Source organism: Helicoverpa armigera, chromosome 26, assembly GCF_030705265.1.
Source record: "Helicoverpa armigera isolate CAAS_96S chromosome 26, ASM3070526v1, whole genome shotgun sequence".
Lineage (NCBI taxonomy): Eukaryota > Metazoa > Arthropoda > Insecta > Lepidoptera > Noctuidae > Helicoverpa > Helicoverpa armigera.
This window is the reverse complement of record NC_087145.1, coordinates 357,335-377,054: the sequence shown is the minus strand read 5'-3', so window position 1 is coordinate 377,054 and position 19,720 is coordinate 357,335. Positions and strand designations below refer to the sequence as shown.

Sequence of the window (19,720 nt, the reverse complement as noted above, 5' to 3'; positions counted from 1 at the left end):
TTATCGTTTCAATCTATCTATCTTCACCATTCAGTTTGTTCTGCCAGTTCTTGCTTGCATGAACCATATTATGAACTGACCTACAAAAAACAAACAGTTGCAACGCAACTTACCAAGTCTTGGGCTCTCCCCAGTGCAGGTAGTTGATGGAGTAGCTCCAGTGGTCCTCGTTGTGCCAGCAGAACGTCGCGAAGCACATACCCACGTACAGCCAGGGGATCTGAGAATAATGTGACAAGTTAGCATATACGTACCTAAATTGATATGTAAAATATACTTGACGTTAAGATTTAGCAGTAACTTCCTACACTGTATATCCTACATATGTAGGCGTGAACTTTGTAAGATACAGCGTCTGGAAATACATTATTTTCCGGATTTTCAAAAGGTGGCAAAATGTTATTTCCAAGGCTATTTGGTAACAGCGTTGTCCCTTAATTTCTAACCTCACCTTCTTGAAAATCGCAAAATCACATAGGTTATGTTAAACCCGCTTATATCCCAATTTCTGCTACCCTGGTACAGCTGGGTACAGCTACGTTGGAGACATACCTTCATCCCGGAGATGTCGGCGTTGATGTGTCCGAGCACGGAGCCCTCGAGCACGGGCAGGTTGTTGAGGTTCCAGCTCGACTCCGCGTACTGCTGCTCTCCAGGGTACAGCTGAGCATGAGACTTTGTGGGGAAACCTGGGAAAAAGGGATATAGTTTAGTTTATGGTAACTGTTTCCACAATCGTTACAATGGGCGAATAAGACAAATATAGTTTGATAAACAGGGGTGTTCTCGCCAAACTTTATGACAACTCGAAACACTGCGCGAGTGGCGGTGCAGTTACTATTTAGAAGTGCATATCTGCGCCCCGTATGGGCCCATATACGCAAACCTGTGCTGCGGAAGTTAATTGCGAAAAGTCTTCATAAAACCAACTTCAATAAGGGTGAGAAAATAAAGTATTAGAAAGTATTTAGTGCAAGATAAGAGTCAATTTAACTGTACAAAATGAGAAAACACCTGGTCACTTACCAGATCCATGGTCCATAGAATGCAGGTCGGCGCCATACTCCACGGTGACATCCTCATCAATAGATGATACTACGCGCCAAAACTCTTTCTCCACCGTCGATGTTGGCACCATCTAGCGGCACAAAATATAAAATAAAAAACAAGTTCTTCTAAAGGCGTTTATTATTTAGCTCACCACAAATTTAATTTGATACACAAAACTAATTATGTACTATCGACCAATAACCAACATGTATATGTCGGCGTCAGGATCCGACATCGTTTAATAAAACAAAGAGGTCTTCACACAATCACTTGGTTTATTCCAATTGACACAATATTAGTCACTACAATTATTTATCAGGAATTTGTGGGAGGTGTGCACTCGGCAGCGGTCGGCGAACGAATGACCCGAGTCGTGCGCGCGCGCCGCGCAATATAAGGTTCACCGTTGACAGATCGACGGTTGAAACATCGACGGTGGCGCCGTCATATATAACATTTTGTCTAAAAATCGTTCGAAACTGTTAAAACTATTGAGTAGAAACTCAACAAATATTATAATCTACCACTACACAATGTGTCACATTGTGTAGTGGCAGTTTTTTCTATAACTGAATTGTCGATCCATGTCTGTAAATAGTTCTGTTTTTTTGCAATATGTTATTATTATTGGCTCTATGCTCCGCTCTCTTTTATTTCCAACAAAAACTACCCGCCTTTACAGTGCATCATGCCCAACTTCGACCTTATATTTTTTATCGAAAACTTGCTCAAAGGGTTACAGTATATCATTGGCTGATAGTACATTTTAACAAGAACCTCCTACTGTCATCTAATAAGAAACTTACATGAACAGGCATATTGAAGTAATCAGATTTGAACTGGTCGGCCATCTCTCCGAACTGTTGTAGAGTATACTCTCGCGTCGCCTGCTCGAAGCCGAACGCTTCCGTCGGTTTTGATACCTGTGCCAATGGAGAATGTTATTAATATCAGTTTATGATTATTATATTGAGGCTCGGTTTCACTGTTTACCGCTGAAGTGTCAGTTAGTTATCCCAAAGTTCATGCTATCTGCTAGATAAAGACAGCTAATAACTTCTGCCAGATATTGCTAACCTAACCGTTTATCTGTCAAAGTTCTTGAGAGACTATCAGAGACTTTATCAGTAACTGGTGAAACTGGACAAAGTGATATAAATACATCCTTACTCTAAAGTACATAACATAAGCAACCAACGTACATCAAGCGCAACATTTATATAAGTTTGCGCAAAAGTTGCGCAATTCTGCGCAAAACTTAGCGCAGTTTTGCGCAACACCCACCTCCTCAGCCAAGCACACGGGGCACCTCCAGTCGCCCTTAGGCACGTCAGCGAGCGGCGGCAGCAGACAGAAGGTGTGGTAGGAGTCGTCACATCCGTCGCAGAGCAGCATCTGTTCTTCTACGTCGCCGCGACCGCAAACGTGGCACATGTACTTCGCCAACTGGACCGATTAAAACGTTATTTGTTTTTGGTTGTTCTTTAGTAAGGCTTAGACTGACAGTAGGAAAGTGTATGTATGTGTAACACATTTTGGAAAAGAAGAAGTAAAAAGTTGTGACACTGTTTTAATTTTACCTTCATAAAATATACATACAGAAACACAAGTACTTACCTAAAGTTAATGCTTGAGTATGTCAAGATAATAAGTACCGACTCCAAAATCAATCCATCAATCAATATAATTTTAAAGTCTTTTACCAATATCAAAATTCATAAAGACTTGTAACTGAGTATGTCGCCTGATTTCCTGTGTTTTGGAAATAATACGAGGGTCAAACTGAAAGTTCTTAGAAAATCAGAAACTGGTTACATTAGCCAGTTATTCGTTTTATTATATGTTTTATTGTAGTGTTAGTACGTCGAACACAGCATTTGAGTCACCTCCGTTAAATCTTTTAATCATTTTACGGCACCAATCCACACTATGGAGTTTTTAAGCCTCAGTCAAATTATGAGGTATCCACCAGGCGCAAAGCTTCCTGACCGCTTAATGTTCGTGGAGGATTTTGTGCACTTGACTCATAACGATGCCTAAGCTTGTCCGAATCTGCTGATAGGTCACTCTTCTATCAGTCTCTATCATACGCCGCACAACACAGATGTTATCTTCAGTCGTCGCCGTAGAAGGCCGTCCCTCAGGTAAATCATCAGTGAGATTAGTGCGACCACGTTTAAACTCATTAAACCAGTTGTAAACAGTCGCACGAGATGGGGCTTCATCGTGAAAGGCCAATCGTAGTCTATCATAACTTTCTTGTTGACTTAAATGACATCGAAAGTCATAAAAAATCATTGCACGAAAATTTTCTCGTGTTAAATTCATGTTGACGTGACACAGACAATTTTCAATTTGCCGCCAAATCGTAAAACAAATGACAAATGAATTAAATATATACTCAGTAATATTGGTAAAGAGTTCTATTTCCGAATTTTAGAATTATTTTTTTATTATATTGTTTATAAGTGGCCAGTTCTAAAAACTTTTAGTGTGACCCTCGTACAATAGGCTGATACTCACCTATTTTTCTGCAACAGCTTAGCAAGAAATTCTCCTGTGTGACGCAGAGTCCACAATACATAACAGCTTTTAGGAAATAAGCTTGTGTCACTGTGCACACATTTGAAAACTATTTCTTGATTTAATAGATGAATAAAATCTACCTCTGCCATCTACCAATAACATTTAACAGTACCCTAATGTTATATCTTGTGGTAATTTTAAATTTTTCAAGTAAAATACTGAATACAAGAACAAACTTAAAATATGTGTAGGTTTATATTTCATTGTCATGTATGTATCAAAATGTCTTACAAAATTATCTATGAAATAAGTCTGAAGACTCATAAAACTGTAGTAGATGCAGTTTGTCTGACCATCTCTTCAAACTTTTCCAAACTAGGAGTGAAGTCTTTACTGGTTCACAGATGTTTTTTTACAAGATTCCTCATGATGTGCGAGTAGTACAAGACAGCTTCAGCCTTTCTGATTAAATCCATCTAAAGTTCATCTTAAGCAAGGTCTCAAGAAACATAAGGATGTTTCAAGGCCACAAACTTTTGCAGATTCCCGCAGCCAGGCGTACACTGCAGTAAACCTGCAACAAAATCCTAAACTCTATAATATTACCGGGTCATCCGGGTGCAACGCGTGACTTGAAGGCGGTGCGGGCGTGACGGACACCGTCATGTTGGACATGCGATGTTCGCGCAGGCGTGTTGATCGCGTCACCCGGGACCGGGCACCGCAGCTGCCGGCAGCTGACATCCATTTGTTTTCGCGAGGACCTGTGACAAAGGCTTTTGTAGTAAACTTTTTGGCTAGGTCTATATCTTCATTCTATGTATATCTTACTTCACTATTTAAGCAAACTCTGACTCATGCCACCTTATCATAAAACGTGGTTTTAAGAAGTACGGCTTTAGTAATAGCTTTAGTCCACTGATTTTGTTCCAGACGGTGGTACAAAAGCGGGATTTTTTTTTAAACCACGTTTTGTAATAAGGTGGTAAAGCTTGAAGAGGCTAATTCTATACTAATATTATTAAGCTGAAGAGCTTGTTTGAAAATTCTTTAAATAGTCCATTTATCGAGGAAGTCTTTATATGGGTTTGTGAAGAGGTTTAACCGGAATGCGGATGAAATCGCTAGCAGAAGCTAGTCTACATAATAAGATGAAAATTATGAATGCAAAACTGTAAAAGAAGTGAAAACCTACTCAGTTTGGTTTAGTTGCAGATAATATCTATCTATTTTGAATGTACTCATCATCAGCCTGTATTTGAATGTACTATGTTATATCAATATTTAAGTACCTACTAATAAATAGTAGATTGATTATGCCATAACTCACAAGTAATACTTTTTCAGATATTACTTTGTATTGGCTATTAAAGGCAGCATAGCCTTGGTTAATATTGATCAATGCTTATTTATTTAATTAAAGACGCCACTACTTTACTACACGTGACTATCCGATTAGTTATGAAAAAATATAGAAATTAATTATTATTTATGGGCATTTCATATTTAATTATAATTTTTTAGCCTTGACCCGTTTGCCTGTATGTAGTTTTATGGCAGAACAACTCATTATGAATGAAAATAGTGTTTCACCAGATACATCAATTAGTCCCTTCAGAATGCTACTGAATACCAGCTTTAAACACAAAAAAAGACAGTCCATGGAGTATCTTGCCGGTTCTTCTCAATGAGACCAACTCTTTGGAACCGTGCAACTAGTTTGAAGTTTCGAAAGCGCTTTTATAGGCCTATTTGAAATTCAATTTTTTGACTTGACTTGAAAAAATTGAAAGGATTTAATACATATATTTTTTTTCAAAAGAATACTCACTTCTCCTAGTTTCTGGGTTCTCTTCCTTCACAGGAGTCTTCATAGCTTCTTCCTGAAGCTGTAAAGGGGTTCGGTCCGCCGGTACGGTCTCCGAGGGGGTCGGTCCGTCGGGATCCGGTTTAAACCGGCGCGCGGGGGGCGGGGTGGCGGCCGCCGTGCATTTGCTAGTCGAACGACTGCGGGCACCACCTGCCTTTTCTGGTGTTTGGTCGCCTTTGACCTCGATTTTCTGTAGGAGTTCATAAGTATTATGGACATGAATATTATTGTAATTGAAGATTTTAAGTCTTCTATGACAGAATGATGAAAGATCTTCAAGCTGAAATCCTATAATAGTGACCAGTTTGTGAACACATAGTGACAACTCAAGATAGAAAGCTCACAGTTGTACATAATCTATCTGTTTTCAGTGTGTCAAAATGTGTATGTGATGTATTTATGTGAGCAATAAAGAATAAAAATGTAAAAAAAAAATGTAGGGTGATATTTGCCAATAACTTTGCCTTAGGACCAAATTATAGACCACAGAAACAGAATTAGATGTTCATGAAAACGAAAAAAAAAAAAAAACAACTGTATTTTTTATAATACTCCATAAGTATTTCAATCAAACTTACAGTATCCTTATTATCGACAGCGCCATTATTCTTGAACACATCGTATCTGTATAAGATCTTCTCATAGTGGTTCTTGAGTATGGAGCCGATGCCTTTACCCTGGGGGAAGCCCATGCGCCGCGCCACCTTCGACCACTTGCGCTCCGCTGAACATACTTCGAAACCACCTGGAGACAAAGGGTACTCAATAATTAATTCCATGACTTACGTATAAGGTTTAATTCTTCTTAGCTTCTTAGCTTCACTACAATAAAACTTGTAAAATGTCAAATGATGCGCTACAAATTAGTCATAAGTAGTTGTAATTGCTCTGAAGTAGAAGCCCGCCCCCGTTGCGCCTAGGTTTAGTAGGTACTACTAACTACTTAATCGATTGGAAAACCACATGAAAATGGAGTAGTTTTGGACTTTACCATGGTAAATTGACCACTTATTCATAATAGTTTATATGAGACTGAAGTTTTCTGCAGAGACAAATTACTGGTAATAAGATTTGAACAACATACACAAGGAAAACCTGTTAAGTTTAATAACGCCAAAATTATCATAAAGGTACTCACATAGTGAACAATCTAATTGCTCATTCAGCATGCAATATTATATGTATGTGTGTATCTGTGTTTGAGCAGATTACTAGATAATTTTAATGTTCTTCTAGAACAGCTAAGTTGAAGAATAGGATGTCTATGTGCCCTAAATACTTTAAGATATAACCAACTTACAAATCAACATACATATATTCCAATGCCATTATCAATAATTATACAAGCAATTTAGGCAATAGCATTTATGATGATGATGACATCAAGTTACCATCATCAGGGCAGAAGGAAGAAGTTGCAGGAGGCTTTTCCAATCTCTTTAATATTGAGCAGCAAGTTTGACATTCTATGTGTTCAATACATTGTGTACATACCTGCTTCTTTAACAATCTTGTGTAGAGCATAAAGGTCGAGTGGCTTCCGTTCCACAGTGGGGATCTTGAGGACAGAGCCCTGCAGCTCCCAGAACTTGATGATCTGGTCCAGGAAGTTCAGCTTCACCCGGGTTATCGCCTGACAAACAAAATAGTACATGATGATTCAACTGCAACCTGTTCACAAACTGAACAAAATAAACAATGCGGTAAAAAGTTTCAAACAGTTTGTAGAAATTCATCTGAAATAAATAAACTAAGTATTTGAATTGAATTCTGGAAAAATTGTATTACTTTTATTTGATAAACACAAATCAGTCTTTCAAATTCTCTAACATGACTCAGACAGCATTGTTAAAATTATTATCTGGATTTTCCTATGCCAACTCATATGAGACCTCTCTTCTAAGAGCTACTTGCTGCTTATTGTGCCCACCAGAGTCCATAATTGTATACTACCATTTTATATGTCAAAGTCAAAGCTCTTTATTCTGTGTTCAAAGGTTACAAAGATACATAATATTAAGAATCACTATACCCTGCTCGTAAAGCGTAGAGAAATAATAAGTAATTATGAATATGAATTTAACAAGTCTTGCATCAAATGAGCATCAGTAATTAAATCCCGCAGCTATGTATGACAATAACCTTTCAAAGTAGTGTTGATTATAGGCACTAACTCAACCACTAGACAACTACAAGGGCACTTACATAATTATTACGAGTGAGCTAGCTAACTGAAGCCTGCGAACACGTGACTTTACAGATTATTATGCTTCTATCATAATAAGGATATGCTAAGGGAAAAACCAACAAATACTTTTTGGGCAAAAGTACACAAAAAAACTTTTAGGACATGTTACAGAGAAATAAAATCTGGTTTATCCTGTTGATAAACCAATTCAAAGAAATTTTCTAATCAAAATGGTTTGACTATGGAGTGTTGTGGGCTCATTGGAGGAAACAAAAATTTATTTCTAAACAGGAAGAAAATACACCATTAGCCTAGAAAATTGGTATAAATACATTAACCAATGAACTAACGACCTGTCAGTATATCCTTTAAAATATCTTTTCATTAGTGATAAAATTGCATTAAATGATAAACATTTACAAGATAAAAAATTTTGAATCAAAATAAACCCTGATAGCTGATAAAAATTGCCCCTAAGAGTATCACAAATGCAATATCCGAAAAGTCATTATAAATAAGGTTTTGATGATGCTGCCTTTTTGCTCTGCCAAAAATTACTTATTGATACAAAGACTTTACACTACATGAGTTAAAAGTTCCTTCAGCAGTTTTATTGCTAATACATTTATCTATCAATTAAACAGTAAACTCCTTACCTCCAATTCATTCAGTCTCTGTATCCTCGGTGTGAAACGTAACCGGTCAACATCCACGGCAAACGGTGGCTGCCAATGCTGCAACAAATCATTGTACATGTTTATAATATGTATCTATTTATAAAATACTAGCTGATCCCGCGAACTTCGTATCGTTTGAACCTTCCCTGGACCTCTACAAACATTTTAAAACCAAAAAAGCCAAATTGGCCCAGCCATTCTCGAGTTTAGTTTTTATTTTATTTTTATATGTAACTATATGTAGTTCAGCAGTTGTGTCAGCATCCATAACACAAGCTTATATATTTATTAGCTTACCCTAGGCCTAACTGACCATGTGTAAAAGGTATCCTTGTAGAGCTACATAAAATATTTAAAAGCTAATGAGTAGGTTTCTAGGGCAACCACTATCAAATTCGTAACAACATGTTTTTGTTTATTTTTTAAATGTGATGATGATTGTTTTTATTTATTTTTGGTTATCTTGCAAAATTATTGTTAGTTTCTTTTTATAAATTGGCAATTTATATATTGTTGGGACAATTCTTAGAGGTTCATAATAAATGTTACTCTGTAGGAAGTTGATAGTTAGTTTAAAGACAACATAAACTATCAATCAATCAATTCTTTAGAGTTCAGATTGAAAACAAAATAGTACTTCAATGCATCCTCAGATTCATGTCAAGTACTTACCCATGTAAAATTAAAGATTTAGACATGGATGGAAGTTAGCAATTTTAATTAAAAAGAAGTTAAAAACTAGTGCAAATTATACCTTTAATCGTTATTTACAAAAAATATGTACTGGATCAGCTTAGAAACAAAATATTACACTCTAGTCCTAGATATAGAAGGTATCACATTTCCAGTAGCTTTGGTATACAACTATACAGCTGTTTAAGAAATATGACACTACCAGTACCCAACTACCATTTCCACTAAATAGGTTTTAGTATCATATACTGAATGTATGTTCTACTTTAGCATGTACGGTGAACACAATTTTGTTGATACTTAATGAGAAAAATAAGTATTTACAAACTTATGATTTCCCAGCATGAATTCTATGTTAGAAACTTAAAAAATTCAGTCAGTAGGTTACTAAGTCAACTGACCTTCAATTTTTTTACTGCCTTTGGTAGGTTGCTAACTCTAAATTCAGTAATAAAGAATATTTAACAAACAATTTGTTGTTCCAGTGCCAACCTAATTTATTTCTCATAAGATATTTTGTCAGACCCTGGAAACCTATGCCCTGATAATGGATTGTGATGGTGGAAAAAGAATAGAACATGGAACATTATGCAAAATTTCAGACATGGAGTTTTATTTACAAAGAAACTTATGAAGATAATAGTTGTTTACATTTTTTTAGATCTATTAACACTAGAAATGTTGTGTATAAAAATTATCATACAAAAAATACTACTCTACAATATAATTTAGTTTATTTATCACTTGTGTAAATGATAAAATACTTAAGTGAGTGTCAAAAACCTGTTGCAGAGAATGTATTGTGCAAAAATGTGTTACAACCATTTGACATTAATGACCTAGAATTTAACCCTGACAGATTAATTAATATTTATCATTTTAGTTTGTGAATCTGATAGCAGTAATGTTTTTCATTAGGATACAAACTGTGGGATGCCCCGTTATACATATGTTATGCTACCTACTGCAATGCTGTTGTAATTTTTTTCATTTGATTATCATAAATGATTGAAGTTTGCTTTTATACTTGATTTGATGTCTCAAACATACGCAAGTACCTGTCAATAGTGAATCATGACACAAGTTAGTGTAAATAAAAGAACTTCACCTACTACTAAATTCATACTTAAGAAATTAAGTGTCAGATATTGTACATTGTATATAATTGCTGTGACAACATATTTCCATGTGATGGACAGAAGCTATAAGGTATTTACATGTTTTTTCTACCTAACTAGTAATTAGCTGTGTCCCAGGTAATTTTGGTTTCAACTAATTGTTATTTACTTATTTTCTTGAGTAGTGTTAACTGAGTTTGACATTAGCATTAATTTATACTTATATTAGGAGGACAAATTGCCCAGTGCTATATCTTATGAATCACACATACTTGCAAAAAGAAATTAGGTTTGTCACTATTTTACTGTACCCTTACCTACTTGGATTATTCTAGAACAAAAAGTGCCTTTTGTTTCAAAGATAGATTTTAAGCCACTTATTACTTAGGTCTGTTACCGTATATTTTCTATCAATCTAGCATACATGGGTATCTAGTCTATTACTCAATATTTACAACTTTTTATGGATTTTCGGGCAATGTGTTTAATTTTCACTGTCTAGGGATTAGCAGTTTTTGTCACTAATGGTTAATTGCAGAATGAGCACTAACACAGTTTCTTGGAAATTATTTTTCAATAAAGAAATAGTTTCAATCAATGCATTGATTTATATATTCACAGTCCTAGAGGTAATTGTTCAAGTTACAGCAATAGTTCTAGAGTGAGTAATCTTACATTTCAGTTACAGTAACTGAATTTTAAGCAAGTACTGTTACTTTATACAGTTACTGGATGGATATTTTGTTAAATTTCATTGTTTCAGCTCTGTGCACATTACACCAATAAATACCTATTTCATGTCATTCTAATTGTTTGTAGAATCATTTGGATAGTTTAAAAATATTAAATTATTGATTTATAATAAATGTTATGCAACAGCCAACATTTTGATTTCATCCCATTATGTAGAGTGCACCATTTTTCTGGTATTTTTTTACAAATGATACCATCACTTTGTTAAATTCCTATTTATTATTTCATTGAATGACAAAGCAATCTGGACCAAGTAAGTCTCTCAAACACTACCATGGTCAAATATACAGAAAGTAGGTCTTGCATACCAATAATTTAGTTGGTTATCTATAGCAATGTGCATGTTCACTCACTTGGTGTCTTTGCAACCATTTTAAATTGATATTTTACTTGTGCATAAGACATCTTTGTCGAATTTTAGTGTAAATTCTACAACCAGTGGGCATTACAGTTAGTCACGACAAAAAAGTCGCAGTAGTTCTTTTTTTATATAAACTATCGTAGGCAGGAGGGCATCACACAAAATGGCAACCAGCCTCTACAATACAATATGCAACTGCATTTACGACGAATTCAATACGGAAATATGTTTTCAATCGTATTCAGAGAGCACTTGACACGTATTACATGGGATTAGAAGGTAAAAATTAAATTTAGATAACGAGCAACTTATTAACTCGAGGTAATATGGTTGCATCACACGTAATTCGTGAGTGCTTTTATGGTTATAAAACTGCTCAATATTCGTGTTTTATCGATAGAAACGCCCTGTAAAACATCTATTTACTGACACACTGGTTGTTGAAACAAAGAAATTCACTCACCGCTGGTGGTTTTATCTTGCAAATGCCCGATTTCTCAGCGATTGGTCGTATTTTGCTGATGTATGCCAGGGGGTCCAGGAACTCTTCTGGCGTGGGTTCGAACACTGGGGCCTCTGGAGGCGGGGTGAACGAGAAATTATCAGGTTTCATAGCAGGGGACGCCGAGTCCCCCATGCTAACTTCGACGTTAGCTTCGTCACATTTTCCCATTTTTGAGAAACACTATGCAGTTCACACAAATGCAACTATAAATAAAACTTAAGCATCATCTAACGTTAAGGAATGAATAAAGCACGTCCACAAAGAAATAGAAGCATCAGAATTAGTCTTTCCATAGGGAATCACAACGAGATAATAAATGAAATTATCACCAACAAATAACAGAGTTCACTTGCACGTCCGCCATGCGAAATTGAACCAAATTGAACTTTCGAAACTGCGGTGTTGCCAAGTGGAAAATTAAATCATTGCGCACAATATTTTTTTTTGTTCGGTGCATTTGCGAAGTGTAAAAAAATATTCTTATCATCTTTCATCTCATGTAGGAAACCAGCCACTTGTGTATCTGAAACTTTGGCACTTCTTGATATTACCGTTATTTCTTCTATCTGTGTAAACAGTGGTACTTTGCTACGTTAAACAGGAAGCCGATAACAACATAGTTGAGCAAAGGCTAGGCAGATGATGAGGTGATCTACTATCATAATGTGAGAGTATATATGCATGCAATAATGTGTGTCCCGGAAACCAGGAGCGGGCCAAGAACGAAATTCACCTGTGGATAGATACCCAGTGACCCGTGCGTGACAATGGAGTCAGCAAATTAAGTTGATAATGGCAGGGTTTTATTTTAGAGGCCCAATATTTAGCCATGTACACGGCATTGTCAGTACATGAATTACCGTATTTTCATGTACGTGGGATCTCACAGAGGATAACTATTCATTTCTGGAAAAGGTTTTATTGTAAACTAAATGTTATCTCGCGGTTCCGACCGCGTCCTACTACTGGACACCTGTATCTGGATAAGTGGATACGCTTTGTTAGTAAAACATCGACAACAACTCATTTCTAATTTTATTTTACTGAAGTCTAATAAATGCCTACAGCTTGCAATTAGGTTCAGTCATCGCTAATGAATCTAGCAATCGCCAAAGAAATGTATGCGTACCTATAGCATAACTTATTCATCTGGGATAAAAATAAATAGTCAGCAGAAAACCACAACATTAATGTTGCCCACTTTTACTAATTCCTCCCTGTTTCTGAATTCTCCCTGAATAGTGCCTTGTAGTGAGTCAGACGTGTAGTTATCTCTTTCTTACTTCTCAGTACTCCAGCATGAAAGAAAGAGATGTTTTACGAAAGTGCCATGTTATTTTTTTTCTGTGGCTAAAGTTGCCTTTAGCAAAAACCTAGTTCCCTTTCAATTTAACATTCGAAAACCACTGCTGGGCATTGATTTCAATTGTGAGCATTGCATTTGCTTTAAGTTTTTTACACACATTTCCTGTTTTGTTTCTGTGTCTGTTTTAATGCCAAAAATAATTTGAAAAATTCTCCCACGTGGTTAGTGTTGCCAGTGAATATCTATCTCCAAAGCCAACTTCGTAAACGAGCTGGCTCGAGTGCAATCGATGAACACATCCGTCATACGCCGCCATTTGCGAAAGGCTGATCGCTGCTTAGCAGCGCGAGTGTCATCGGTTTGATTATGTCGAGTGTTTAAATTGTTATTTTCGTTAAAACTGTGAACTCAGTGCGAGGATATAATCAGTTAAAATGATTGTGAGGTTTCTGAGCGTTTTGTGCGTCGGAGTTTTGGCGACTTCGGTGTTCAGCGCTGAGGGAAACAACGACAATGAAGGTACGTAATTTTTACGTGTGTATTATTTATTTTGTTATCATTTACCCAATTTTACCGGCCTGCGTAATAGAGTAACTTGGGCCGAATTTATTTTTGTTGATGAAATGAGTCATTTTTCATTCAGAAATAATATAACGGTGTGTTCTAAATTCGAGATGCAGTTTGTTCTTTTTTCTCGTGTTATAAATTTATTTTAAAATGAAGATGGTTGAAACTGGTGTGTGAAGCTTGGGTAGGATTGGCTGGAGGTGTACGCGGTGCGGTGTGGCTCGAGTGTCGAGTGGGTGTTAGATAGTGGACCGGCTTGACGACTTCTCGCCATGCACAATGCACACACACACGGGAAGGCTCGCGCCGCGACTCCGGCGCACCTCTCGTGCCGTGCCCGACCGCTGCCTTCGTTTTTGCAGTTGATTCATTCACTTTATGAATGTTACTCACTGTTTTTATCAGACAATTCTGTACATCTATTACTGGATCTTGGGATCATGTATTAAGTCATCAAGATATTCGTCATTCTGGTAGTTTGTTGTTGTTGCCAGAGCTTTCAGGTGTTTTCATACTGAAAATAATCTTTTTCTGTCCAAATAATGTATTGTTTAATTCTGGTAAAAGCCATACAGGAGCTACTATCACACGAAGGGACCTTAGACTAACATTTCCTTAGGTAATTGTTAAACATTTATTCTTCTGTAGGGTACTGGCACAATGAGTTCCTAAGTAGTTTTTTCAGACGAATCTGCTTCCCAATAGGTCATCATCTTTATTGTTCAGCTAAACTGCCTCTCATTTATTGTTTCAAATCAACTACTTTATATCTCAATAATTGTCTATGTAACAATATTCCTTACTAGCTGTTCTAATTTAGATTTATAGTCATTGCAGGTTCAAAATTATACAGTAACTTGAAAACAATTTTTTCACAAATAGTCTCCCTGAACCATGAATCATAGATGCAAGCAAGATTGTGCTTACACTTAATTAACAACAAATGCTCCGCAATTAACACTAAATGTGTAAAAAGCTTTCATTCCGTAACTGTATTCTATGTGGAAATATGTATGATGGAGGAAATTTTGAGAAACTACTATTAACCTGCAATAAATGAAGAAATACCTTAATAACAAAAAGAAATTCTTCATTATGAGGCAAGATTCAGACAAAAATTTTTCTTTCAACATGTAGAACCATTTCTTCCAATAAATTTAATTACAATATTGTTTACTGATACACATTTTCATAATAATTTATGATTAGCGTAGTTTAGCCTATAAAACTTTTTCATAGTTCATCATATAATAGTCATACACCATGAGTTGACTTTATTTCATAATATATGGCATTCCTAATATTGTCTCAACCTTAAAACCATACCTTGGCAGTCTAGTTAACTAGTTTTACTTTGAGTTCAAGGCTTGAATATGAATATATCATGGTCCAAGTAGCGTTGTTGCCATGGTAACCACATACTAAACATTATAACAACTAGTGTTGTTTCATATTTTTGATAGACTATTAGGTTCCACACTCACTGAACTAAGCTTTTTTCTAAGTACTTGGTTTTACTCTTTGTATCAATAATCATGTTTATAGTGAAATTTAATTGGTATAAATTAACCATAGTTTTCTGAAATTTCTCAAAACAATAAGTATAGAGACTACAGTACTTACTATCAATATGATGTTTCACAAGGGATAAAAATATATTATTTTAATACTTGGCTGGTATTTTGCATAATATCATTGCACATGAATGAAAACCGAGCTTTAGTAGACTGAGATATAAATAGATATGTAATTAAAGATACATGTAGAAACATAATGGTGAGAAAAATAATTTATACACTAAAAACCTATGAAACTAGGTATGTTAGCAAAAACCTGCTTATAAAAGTATAAAAACTGATGTTAGTAGGTAAAGTTTGCATACTATAAGTGATTAAATAAACACAGCATAACTGAACACTTGACCTATTTGTGCACTGTTTGATTTTTTGCTTTTTAAACGTAGGTACTTAATACGATAAAAATTGTGTACACAACCAGATAATGTTATTAAAGAAGTTAGATTGCGAAACAGGTGTATAAAAAAAACATAAATAACACGAGGCGTGTCGCGTGCCACGATTATGCCTTAATGTTCTGAAGAAAAAAAAACGATTCTTCCAAGGAGGGTGTTTTTACGTTGTTAGTAGGTAAGTAATTGTGGCACGAGGAGCTTAGAATAATCTAAATGCTTCTACATTCAGGATATTAAACTAACGAAGGCGAAATTTTCAATCGACATGCATTTATTCGTCATCATAGCTAAAGCGTTAATCGCGTCCCATCTCGATCGCTACGTACCTATTCTTCGCCTTAAAAGAACAGATTAACCTCAACTACGCCTTATAAAGCCGAACAAAACAGGAAGCTTCAAACGGCTGCATAAGAAATACAATATACATGTACATTTTATTACAAAGGAGACACGGCCATTGATCGACAACTCTGTATTCAAAACACAAATAATTATATCATACATAGGAACTACATCCCATAATTTAGGCAACATTTAGATTCTAGACTTCCTCAGGTGCTTAATAGGTGGCCGAAAATATGACGAGTGGAACCAGTGGCTGAATTAAACGTGAATACATTAGTAATTTGCATAATTTTGAATGTCTCCTCAACAGGTGACTAAAGAAGCGATTGGATGTCAGAATTATGATATACCTAGGTAGGTTCATTATTGTAGAAATTGATTTAGAGTACGATGGCAATGATGGAATACGTTCTCTTTGTTCGTTATTCTTCAAACGCTTCAACTCTAGATAAATATAATCTAAATACTATTTTAATAGGTAATAAGTGAGCCAATAGTATCCAAGAAGGGAGTCAATAATATCGTTATACGAATCCGTAGATTTATACAATTGTAGTAATTTGATTCGATTACGAATTGGTAAAAAAGGAGGGAGGCAAATCACAAAGTCCAAATCGAATAAAGGACGATGATCCGTGGTCTAGCTATTAGCACGTAACTGACTGCAGGTTCGGAATGCTAATACTCACCCAGTTGGAGAAGATTGTCTGCGAATCAACGATGTTGTAATAAGCCATAAAAGGCAGCTACAATGTAATAAGGCGAAAGAGAAACAGTTATGGCCCAGTATTTATCTCCATGGGTTATAAAAGAACCATAAGTCTGCTATTGTCGTGATAGAAAATGCACCTTCATAATATTGACGGCACTTTGAATCTGTTTCTTTTACATTTCTCTACGTATGCTTTCAACGGTCCCGCTAGTTTCGTGCCTTGTCGTGACGTCTCTCGCGAGTCTCAAAATCAATTTCACGGAGCCCTGGCGTCCTCAACACTGTTGCTCAATCGTGGACAAAGTGCCGTAAGATAAGAGAATTTATGACGAAAAGATTGTATCTTGTTGGAATAAACGAAGTCCGTGGAAGATACAAATCTTTAAGGGAATCAAATAAATGAACTCTTTCAGAGCAACGTGAACTTTTTATTCGTTTAAGCAAATATTTTGTACCAGAAATGTAGAAAAGAAGACTGCACACAGTGGATTTATGTGAATGAAACTACTAATGAAACACTGTATTCTAAGGACGTCAACACAAGGCGACACAAACTGGGCGGTCTAAAAAATATTGAGGTTATTGTCTTCGCAAAAAACAATGCTAAAGTTCAAATGACTGAACGGGCATACAGAAATATGTAATGAAAACTGCTATTTAATATTCACATTACATAACATTCCTGCAAACAATGGCAGAGACGATACATACACACTTGTGTTAGGTTCCTCGGTTACTCCATTGTTGCCATAAACTCGGTACATTGCTGATTTAGTCTGGGATGAAAGGGCTACTGCTGGAGTTGAATTTATGCTAATTGCTACACCAATTTCACTAAGTAAAAGGATTAGATTGTAGTTAAGATTATGTGTGTAATTTATCGTCTCAGTGTTCGGGTGTGGCCGCAATTCAGGGCTTCAAGTAGTCTTAGTTTATACTATCATATTGTCTTTGTTTATAAAGCTCATCAATATAACTTGTTTGACTACACCTAATTTGTGAATATTGCTAGCATCCCGAGGTAACTTAATAACGTAATAAGTCAAATGATCGAAATTGCTTTACTGTACGGTAGCGCATTTGCAACAAGGCGATAATTTCACGCTATAACACAATCGGCATCCCATGAGACACTGAACACAACACAAAAGCATTTGAACTGAAGTTCCATTGAAAATTCAAAGTATTTCGTTTGCAAAAGGGCTGCTGATAACGTTTCACCAAATAGGCTTATATCTGATCTTCATTGATTTTGCAGCTCTTAACACACTGCTCGATTTTTTCAGATATTTCCTTATTTACTAAAGTAGCGGTACAGACTCGCGCCGAATTCGTGAAACAAGATGAATGATGACACCTCTTAAGATGATTGTAAAAACATCCAATCTCAAGAAGTTTTTGGAACAATGTACAAGCGTACCTAGAGCAGAGATTGAAAATTATTAAAAAGAAACATATCAAATCGTTGATGACGTATGATAATCTACAAATAGGTGTCGATAGAATAGTTTTTCAAATAGATAACGAATAGCTACCGTCAATCAGGCAGATAACTGATAATACATCGCCATTCATCCTCGCGTCCCGATCAGCCTTGCCTATATTGTGTCAAATTGAAATGGTTTCAGCTGCATACATGCATGTTTCGCAAAAACACAGATTGGAAAAGGGAGCTAAACTGGCTACTCGTTTTTCAACCGCGCGGTCTGTGAGAAGTTTTATTTTTTGTGCACACATTTTAGCTTTGATGATATTTGGCACACGGTGATATGTTGGTTGAATTTGGCGAAATCCATACAGAGTTGAACCGTTGTGCAATAAATTTTGCTATTTCATCGAATGTGTGAGGCATGTTTTTACATCCAACCACGCTAGGTCACGATGTCTAGTGTTGGTTTTGTACGATTGGGATTCGGAATTCTAAGAAATATATTTGAATATTTGAACTTCCTTTGTGTTCTGTAGCTTTGACGTCGCCAATAGATAGCACGGTTCCAAATATGCATTAAGGTTTTGTTCGTAGTAACCAAGTTAAAAGCGAGCCATGTATCCTGCATGTGGTTTTGATGACCCTGCTGTTGTCAATTTGCAGAGCAATTTAGAATCGATCAGTTCGCAAAAATGTGTACGGTGTCGTTTTATCAAAAAGTTTGCAAGCTTTTGACGTTACGCGGACGATCTCTCAGCACCTTTGCATGGCCCAGATTTTTACGTCCTGTCGAGTGCCAAACATGCAGGTGGCGTATTTTTTATGGTTCCGACATCTGCTCGCTGCGTATTGAATTACATTATCCGCGTACTGTGTGCTCTCCAGCGACAGGAGAGCAGGTGGTCACAGTCACGCCTACTGTTTGTAGAGGCTCGGGTTGACGTGAATAAGTACTCCTTGAAATAATATATTTTTAAAAGAATAGTACCTACTTACTGCTCCGAACAGAGCTGAGAACGTAGAAATGATTTATGAGAACCGAGACATTTGTCATAATTAGTTTAATTAGAAAGAACGATGAGTTCTCTCTCTTCAAATATTCATCATTCCTAAAGAGGCATTTAGAGGAAATAAGGGTGCCCGCCTTTATGAATATTTAGGCCTAATTATAATAAAAATAATTTAAGTTGTTACTCAGGTAAATAACGAAGGTAAACTAAGCAATGTTAGCTCGTTTTCTGTGGAAACAACGGCTCTCCCGTAAAATCTTATCGCTACTTAAAGTAGGACAAACCTTTCATTATAGCTATCAGAAGCGGTAATTACCATCTAAGAGTTAGATACCTTCACAGAATAACTCGTATTTTAAAGTCACTACAAACTGTCCGGGATCTTTGTTTAACGTGTAAACAGATAGGATTATATCTGATACTTCCATTAAGTTAAGCCGAAGGGTTAAAACTTTCTTATTAATTCTAATACTTTTTTAAGAAAAAGGCCCTATTTAACTTTCCCTTTGCGCTCTGTTAATACAGGTGATTACTTGTTTTAATCATTTAGGTACCTACTTAATTTGAACAACAACATGCAAAATGTAAAACTGAACACCTACATAGGTCTTTGTTTGGAAACATTATAGGTATTGAAG

General features: G+C 36.1%; 2 protein-coding genes across 2 annotated transcripts in view; one reads left to right on the top strand and one right to left on the bottom strand.

The window, feature by feature from the left end:
• The window catches only part of LOC110383250 (lysine-specific demethylase 5), a 35,135-nt gene extending 23,001 nt beyond the window's left edge, over positions 1-12,134 (bottom strand). The window contains exons 1-11 of the mRNA XM_064041847.1: positions 11,700-12,134; positions 8,291-8,368; positions 6,941-7,079; positions 6,025-6,191; positions 5,408-5,636; positions 4,183-4,340; positions 2,335-2,496; positions 1,857-1,973; positions 1,027-1,138; positions 553-689; positions 114-220 (exon numbers count right to left, since the gene is read on the bottom strand). Of these exons, the coding sequence (XP_063897917.1) occupies positions 114-220; positions 553-689; positions 1,027-1,138; positions 1,857-1,973; positions 2,335-2,496; positions 4,183-4,340; positions 5,408-5,636; positions 6,025-6,191; positions 6,941-7,079; positions 8,291-8,368; positions 11,700-11,909 (1,616 nt within the window). The 5' untranslated portion in view covers positions 11,910-12,134. The remainder of the gene's footprint in view (positions 1-113; positions 221-552; positions 690-1,026; positions 1,139-1,856; positions 1,974-2,334; positions 2,497-4,182; positions 4,341-5,407; positions 5,637-6,024; positions 6,192-6,940; positions 7,080-8,290; positions 8,369-11,699) is intronic.
• A 1,193-nt stretch (positions 12,135-13,327) lies between these two features.
• The window catches only part of LOC110378856 (calsyntenin-1), a 132,869-nt gene continuing 126,476 nt past the window's right edge, over positions 13,328-19,720 (top strand). Inside the window, exon 1 of the mRNA XM_064041691.1 lies at positions 13,328-13,566. Coding sequence (XP_063897761.1) covers positions 13,482-13,566 — 85 coding nt within the window. The 5' untranslated portion in view covers positions 13,328-13,481. The remainder of the gene's footprint in view (positions 13,567-19,720) is intronic.